The 7927-nt window shown below is 50.5% G+C and overlaps 1 protein-coding gene across 1 annotated transcript; it reads left to right on the top strand.

Moving 5' to 3' along the window:
• Positions 1-3532: 3532 nt before the first annotated feature.
• LOC136153916 (uncharacterized protein CXorf49 homolog) lies at positions 3533-7081 on the top strand. Its single transcript, XM_065916057.1, has 5 exons — positions 3533-4825; positions 5457-5613; positions 6082-6158; positions 6434-6479; positions 7041-7081. The coding sequence occupies exons 1-5, from the start codon at positions 3533-3535 to the stop codon at positions 7079-7081; spliced, it is 1614 nt and encodes a 537-aa protein (XP_065772129.1).
• Positions 7082-7927: the final 846 nt, after the last annotated feature.

Here is a 7927-nt window from a genome sequence, read left to right on the forward strand (position 1 = left end):
AGTGGGAGACTTGTTGTGGAGTAAATAGCCTCCAACTAATAAAAATAAAAAAAAATATAGTGGGAGACTTTAACACCCCACTCACGCCTATGGATAGATCAACTAAACAGAAAATTAACAAGGAAACAGAAACTTTAAATGATACAATAGACCAGTTAGACTTAATTGATAGTTATAGGACATTTCACCCCAAAACACTGAATTTCACCTTTTTCTCAAGCGCACACGGAAACTTCTCCAGGATAGATCACATCCTGGGCCATAAATCTGGCCTTGGTCAATTCAAAAAAAAATGAAATCATTCCAAGCATCTTTTCTGACCTCAATGCGGTAAGATTAGATGTCCATTACAGGAGAAAAACTATTCAAAATTCCAACACATGGAGGCTGAACAACACATTGCTGAACAACCAACAAATCACGGAAGAAATCAAAACAGAAATCAAAGGATGCATAGAAATGAATGAAAATGAAAACACAACAACCCAAAACCTATGGGACACTGTAAAAGCAGTGCTAAGGGGAAGGTTCACAGCAATACAGGCATACCTCAAGAAGCAAGAAAGAAGCCAAATAAATAACCTAACTTTACACCTAAAGCAACTTGAAAAGGAAGAAATTATGAACCCCAGGGTTAGTAGAAGGAAAGAAATCTTAAAAATTAGGGCAGAAATGAATGCACAAGAAGCAAAAGAGACCATAGCAAAAATCAACAAAACCAAAAGCTGGTTCTTTGAGAAGGTATATAAAATTGACAAACCATTAGCCAGACTCATCAAGAAACAAAGGGAGAAAAATCAAATCAACAAAATTAGAAATGAAAATGGAGAGATCACAACAGACAGCACAAAAATTCAAAGAATCATAAGACACTATTATCAGGATCTATATGCAAATAAAATGGACAACTTGGAAGAAATGGACAAATTCTTAGAAAAGTATAACTTTCCAAAATCGAACCAGGAAGAAATACAAACTCTCAAGAGACACATCACAAGCACGGAAAATGAAACTATAATCAGAAATCTTCCAACAAACAAAAGCCCAGGACCAGACGGCTTCACAGCTGAATTCTACCAAAAATTTAGAGAAGAGCTAATACCTATCCTACTCAAACTCTTCCAGAAAATTGCAGAGGAAGGTAAACTTCCAAACTCATTCTATGAGGCCACCATCACCCTAATTCCAAAACCAGAGAAAGACGCCAGAAAAAAAGAAAACTACAGGCCAATATCACTGATGAACATAGATGCAAAAATCCTTAACAAAATTCTAGCAAACAGAATCCAACAACATATTAAGAAGATCATACATCATGACCAAGTGGGCTTTACCCCAGGAATGCAAGGATTCTTTAATATCTGCAAATCAATCAATGTAATCCACCACATTAACAAATTGAAAAATAAAAACCATATGATTATCTCAATAGATGCAGAAAAATCCTTTGACAAAATTCAACATCCATTTATGATAAAAACTCTCCAGAAAGTAGGCATAGAAGGAACATACCTCAACATAATAAAAGCTATATATGACAAACCCTCAGCAAACAGTATCCTCAATGGTGAAAAATTGAAAGCATTTCCCCTAAAATCAGGAACAAGACAAGGGTGCCCACTCTCACCACTACTATTCAACATAGTTTTGGAAGTGTTGGCCACAGCAATCAGAGCAGAAAAAGAAATAAAAGGAATCCAGATAGGAAAAGAAGTGAAACTCTCACTGTTTGCAGATGACATGATCCTCTACATAGAAAACCCTAAAGACGCTACCAGAAAATTACTAGAGCTAATCAATGAATAGAGTAAAGGTAGAGGATGTAAAATTAACACACAGAAATCCCTTGCATTCCTATGAACTAACAAACAGAAACCAGGAGGAGATATTAAGGAAGCAATGCCATTCACCATTGCAACACAAAGAATAAAATACTTAGGAGTATATCTACTTAACGAAACAAAAGGCCTATACATAGAAAATTATAAAACACTGATGAAAGAAATCGAAGAGGACACAACTAGATGGAGAAAGTCCAGGGTATCTGAGGTGGTTAATTTTATGTGTCAGCTTGACTGGTACACAGAGTGCCTAGATATTTAGTCAAATATTATTCTGGATGTTTCCGTAGTGTGCTTTTCCATATTAACATTTAAATCAGTCAAATGGATAAGACAGATTTCCCCCTGATAAAGTGGGTGGGTTTTACCTAATCAGTTGATAGTCTGATTAAACAAAAAAGCAAACTTTCCTCATGCAAGAGAAGTCCTCCTGCCTGAAAGCCTTTGGACCTGGGACATCAGCTTCTTTTCCTGCCTTTAGACCCAAACTGAAATATCAACTCTATTGGTTTGGTTCTTAGGCCTTCTAACCTGGACTAGAGCTAAACCACTGGCTCTTCTCAGTCTCCAGCTAGCCACCTCACCCCCTAGATTTTGGGACTTACCAGCCGCTATAATTGAATGAGTCAATTCTTTTACACACACACACACACAGACACACACACTCCACTGAATCTGTTCTTCTAACACACTACCCAGAGTGATCTACAGATCCAATGCAAACTCTGTCATAATCCCAATAGCATGCTTTACAGAAATAGAAAAACTCATCCTAAAATTTAAGTAGAATCTAAAGAGATCCTTAATAGGGAAAACAACTTGGACAAAGAAAAAGTAGAGAACTCCAACTTCCTGATTTCAAAACATTACAAAGCTACACTAATGAAAACTGTGTGTTACTGCCATATTAACAAATAGATCAATGGAGTAAAATAGAGATCTTAGCAATAAACCCTCACTTTTAGAAGATATGCCAGGCAGTGGACTTCCTGATAGAGGGGAAAACATACCTTTTTTAGATCTTTGAATCAAAGCAGGGACTCTGGAGTCAGATTGCTTGGCTTCAATTCTACCACTGATCCCCATGGGCCAAATGACCGTGGGTCAGTGGCTGAACCTTAGGCTGCTAATCATTAGTACTAGAGTCCTGGGAGCGTCACAAAGAACCACTACTACTTACATACAGCACTTAGAAGAGTGCCGGGCACGGGGTCTCTGCTGTATAAGTTGCTTTTCACAGATTCTGCGAAATTACCTCCCAAATGGATTTCTTGCACCACCGCCACAGAGGTTTGCCGCTAAACTCTCCCACTCTCGGAATCGTTAAGCACTTGGAGGAGGTGGGACGAGAGGCTTGACAGAGGTATACTCGCAGCGTCACATTCACCCGCCAACTCGCCAACTGCCCGGACGGCCCTTGGACTTGGCAGCAAGCCAGAGGAGGCCCTCGACCCCATTGGTTACACCTCGAGGGGACGGCCAAACAAGGCGCGTGCTGGTTGGCAGGAACCGGACCAATGAGGAGGCGGCAGGGCTGGCGCGCTGAAAACCTCGCGTCATTTGCGGCCATCTCCAGCATGCTTGACGGCGAGCTCCAGACGCCGCCCGCCACACCTGCCCTGACCGCCGCCACCGCGACCCGGTTGATAAATGGTCGCCGCCCCTGATCCGGCGGCCACCCAGATCGCGACATGAGCTCCCCAGATGATGAGGTGTCTGTTTCGGGAGCGGGTTTTGGCTCAGAGTGCGGGGAGCAGACCAGCGGCCTTGAGGCCGGCTCCATAGCCCCGCGGGGACCCGGCCCCAGCCCAGAGCCTGGGGCACCACGAAGCGGCGAAGGTGAGGGCGGGAATGGCTTCCCAGACCCTGAGGGCTTCGAGTCAGAGCGGGAGGTGCTGGAAGCGGGAGCGCCGGTGCTGCAGGGCCGCGAACGCCGGCCTGGCTCCCTGGCCGACGACCAGGGGGACGCCCTGCAGCTGGCTGACGAGTCAGTGGCGGCCATCCTGCAGCAGCTGGCCGACCTGAACGACGTGCTGGGCACCCGCAGATACCTGTCCCAGGAGAGCTACGCGGTCGGCGAAGTGTCTGCCTTGCGGGACCTCGAGGCGCGACCCCGCAGTCGAGGCGGTGCCGCCCAGAGGTGTGGGGAGGCCGCACAGGCTGAGGCTGGCCCTCTCCGGGTCGGCGGGCCCAAGGCAGGCCGGGCCTGGGGGAACCCTAAGAAAGGCACTAAGAGTAGGTTGAACGTGGCTGTGAATTGCCAGTGGCCTCCGTCAGAAAGCACAGCCGGGCTGCTGTCCGACCCCGAGTCCTCCGATGAATTCAGTAAGATAGAGCGGATGAGGGTGAGCATTTATCCCAAAGACGGAGGCCAGGCCAAGCTCAACAGCCCCGAAGATCCTGGGAACACACCCAGACGCTTGCATGTCCAAGGCAGGGAGAATCTCCTTAATGTGCCAGACTCTTGCCTATCCTCGATTCCGCGAGGATTAATTTCGGTTGTGGAAAGGCAGGGCAGGCAGGGCGATGCAGAGCAGGAGGACACCTCTCCCCCTAGAAAAATGCAGAGCGTGCTCTGGGGGAAGGGGGGCAGCCTGTCCAGCTACCCGGGAGTGGCAGTAGCATCAGCTCCTGCAGCTGCCACTACAGGCAGCCTGCCGCGGCCCACTCCTAGAAGGAAGGGGGTCCAGGAGAAGAAGTCCCTTGGGGGCGTCTCCAAACCTGCCGTGGGGAGAATCTTCCCTTCCTGGGGGCAAAGAATCTCGGCCACTCCCCTGCAACCGGCCACCTTCTCCCCAATTTCTGGCATCCCGCTGCTCCGGAGGTCCAAGAAGGAGGCCTTGGTCCCTTGGGGAGCTGAAGAGTCCAAGCACACCCGTGCTGGGAAGAAACCCGTGGCTAGGCGGGCCCGGGAGTCGGTGGCAGCAATGGCGGTGTCGGGAGAAGACAACGATCCAAATAGAGACCCATTCCCAAAGGGCCAAGTGAGTAGGCCAGGCCCCTCCTCTCTCCTCACTCTTCCCCCTCCCACCCTCCCCACAACACAGGTCTTCACCCCTTGCTCCTTCTCTCCATCCCTCAGGGGTTGTCATTGGGTGACCCTCAGTCACTGGGTCATCAGGATGCCAGATTGGGGTCCTTTTACTAGGGACAAACGTTAAGGTAGCACTTTGGGTGTGCTGGGCTCGGTTTTCCACCCTTGGCCTGTTTCCAGCCTCCTCCACGAGGCTGGGGCTGGAGTGGACGGGAGAGCTGGTAGCTGAATGGATTTGAGGGGACCCCTTAAAAGCTTCACAGAGCTTCAGTGTTTAGTCGCATCACTTTGCTGAATCCTACTTGCTAGGTCTTCCCCAAACCTTCCTTGCAGGGACCCCAGGTTTCTCAGTGACACAATGCTGTCCCCAGCTCAGCTCTACCTGCTGACCTGGGGCTGACAGACAGAGAATGTGCTAAAGAGCTCGGCCTTTCAATTCTCTTTCCAATTCCCTGCCTCAGCTCCGTCTTGAATCACATGAGCTCTCCCACACACAGGCATAGACATATAAATGCACTGGTACACACACGCGTGCACGTGCACACACACACTTCAGATCAGTGAGAAATCTGTCTTTCTAGCTGACCACTGACAGGCCATGGTCATCTTGTCCATGGGTGCATCATGGAGAACCCAGTAGCACCAATCTCATCATCAGAGGCACACAGTATTCAGGAAACTCAGAGCCCGTGGCCATGAACAAGGGAGAAGTCATGCCCAGAGGGCCTGGCCCCTCAGGTGAGTGTCCTGGGTTTTGATATGGGGGGAGGTGGCCAGGGGTGAGGGCAGAAACCTCTGTCTCTGACTCTCTCTCTCTCTCTCTCTTCTGGGGGCTCAGCCTTGCTCTCAGGACGCTTCACCCATGGGAAAAAGGGTGTCAACTCTGGGCGTAGGCTGTAGGCTATTAGCCTTTTCTGTGAAGTGCTGTTCGCCCACATTGCTCTCCCAGGTGCTGGCTGTGGCTGCCACTCTGGGAGGTTCGAACCCAGAACAACAGCCTTTGGCAACCATTGAGGTGAAATGGCTGTCCCTGAGGTGTAGGAGGGGCAGGTCCAGAGAGAAGGTTTGTGCTGCCTGCCGGGCGGAGCAGGGGACGCTTGCTGCTAGCAGAGGGTGGTACTGCCTCACCTCACGTTAGACCTGGCTTGGCACTTTGCACCTCACTGGGAACCTGGGAAGCTGGATTGTGTGTCCTTTCCCTCTCAGGTGACCGGGAACCAACTGACCATCCCCCAAGACGGAAAAGGCAGCAGCAGCCACCCGGAAGGCAGGGCTGTCCTCGGGTAATGCTTCTTCTGGCTCCTGGAAATGCACACCCAAACCCCATGGTGGGATCTGAGTCCAAGTGCAACTGATATTTGTGGGCCCCCCACCCCCATCCCATCCCCGTCCTACACCCCAGGGAGGGAGCCCACCTCCTTTCCCCTGAGGAAAGTCTTTCCCTTGCCAGTCTAGACACCTGGTTTGGGATGGAGGGCCCGGGGGAGAGGAGAGGAGGAGGAGAGGGGAGGCGGGTGTATACTAACCATTTCTCTTCCTCCTGTGTCTGCTGGCCTAGTGTCTGGTGCTACAGAGAGAAATAGACGACCTTAAGGATCAACTTGGTATGAGGAACCAGGGACAGAGAGCAGCGGGTTCTTAGTGCAGAATCGGGGTGGTCCCTTGGGGTGGGGTGGGCTGCAGGTGCCGAGGGCCTCGTAGGGATCAGCGTTCCTGTGGGGAGGAGAACCTATCAAGCCTGTCGCTGGAGCGTGCGGTGCATATTCAGCTGCGGATGTGGACAAGTAGCAAAGTACTGCGTGGACTGTGTGCACACTCTGCCAGCCAGGAAGTCCTAGAGACCTCCTTCTGATAGGACTTTAGAGATGCCTTGTTGATTTGGTGTGGCCTCTAAGAGTCTTGCTGGATTGTTTACGAGACAGTTTTTGAATGGTTTGCGCGTGGCCCCAAGCTTGAGAGCTACTGGCACATTTTGTTTCCTTTTAGGAAATGGCTCCACATTAAATTCCGTTGGCGGGGAGTGATCAGGCCCAGAGCTCCTTGCATTGGGGCTGGGGGTATGTGCGTTTCAGTTTGCAGGGCTAGGTGGTTCCCCACTGGGACAGGGGCACAGGCTTCTATGTCCGTCTGTCTGGAGCACCTGTTTATGCCTCTCCCTGTTGCAGCCTCCATGCGGTACCTGGCTGACAAGTTCCAGATCGTTTGAAGTGAGTGTTACACACTGCATACCCCTTCCCACTATGCTGGCTGTTGAGCAGGGCTGTGGGCTGCCCTGGCTTGAGGCTCTTCCCTGACTCTGCTGTCTTACAGGTTGAGTCCAGTATCTTCCTGCAAGAGGAGCAGCTGTTACCTCCGGGGCTGGCGAGCTGTGGCCAAGCTTGCTGCCTCTCGTTCTGCCTCCACCAGGGCATCCTCTGCCCCTTGTTTTGTCCCCTCTCAGCCCAGTGTCACAGCAGTTTTTGATTAAAGGACTTCTGATGTTCTTTGTACTGCCGTTTCTCTGGGGGGTAGGGGTTGGGGGAGTGGTGGGGCAAGGCCTGGTGAGGAGCAACTCCGTATCATAGCCTGTTGCAGAGCAGTACCTCTGGCATCCTGTGGTGGGGTCTCTCGGTCAGCCTCTTCTACCATCCAGGCCATCAGGGCAACGGAGTGCCCCCAGTCTGGGTTTACTGAGGGCCTTGACTGGCCACATTGGCACATCCTCCCATTCCCCTAAAGGCCCTCTTCTAGTTCGCTAACCACCCTCCTCTGCGATTTGCCAGTTCCCATCCATTGTTGACATTCTGCCTCCCCGTTGGAAGGAACTCATGATCCCCTTACAGAGCTCCAACCCATCCTCCTGCCTCACTGGACTCATGGTCCTACTTACCCTGACCACTCTCTTTTCCTGTTGGAGCACCCTCGATCCCTTCCCTGACTTGCCATTGATGACTTTGCCTGCACGTGTAGTTCAGCAGGTGGAAACAGGCAGAGGTGCCCTCATCTCGCCCTTCCCAGGCTCTGCCCTCTCATTGGAGTCCCTACTGTGCGTACCATCCCCACCCCTGCCCCA

Source organism: Muntiacus reevesi, chromosome X (assembly GCF_963930625.1).
Source record: "Muntiacus reevesi chromosome X, mMunRee1.1, whole genome shotgun sequence".
In the NCBI taxonomy this organism is placed as follows: domain Eukaryota; kingdom Metazoa; phylum Chordata; class Mammalia; order Artiodactyla; family Cervidae; genus Muntiacus; species Muntiacus reevesi.

What these genes read in the sequence shown, in the direction of transcription:
- LOC136153916 (XM_065916057.1), top strand. Translation starts at nt 3,533, where the DNA reads ATGAGCTCCCCAGATGATGAGGTGTCTGTTTCGGGAGCGGGTTTTGGC. An exon ending in ACCCATTCCCAAAGGGCCAA is followed by an intron (nt 4,826 to 5,456) that starts GTGAGTAGGCCA and finishes CTGTCTTTCTAG; the next exon opens with CTGACCACTGACAGGCCATG. An exon ending in CGACCTTAAGGATCAACTTG is followed by an intron (nt 6,480 to 7,040) that starts GTATGAGGAACC and finishes TCCCTGTTGCAG; the next exon opens with CCTCCATGCGGTACCTGGCT.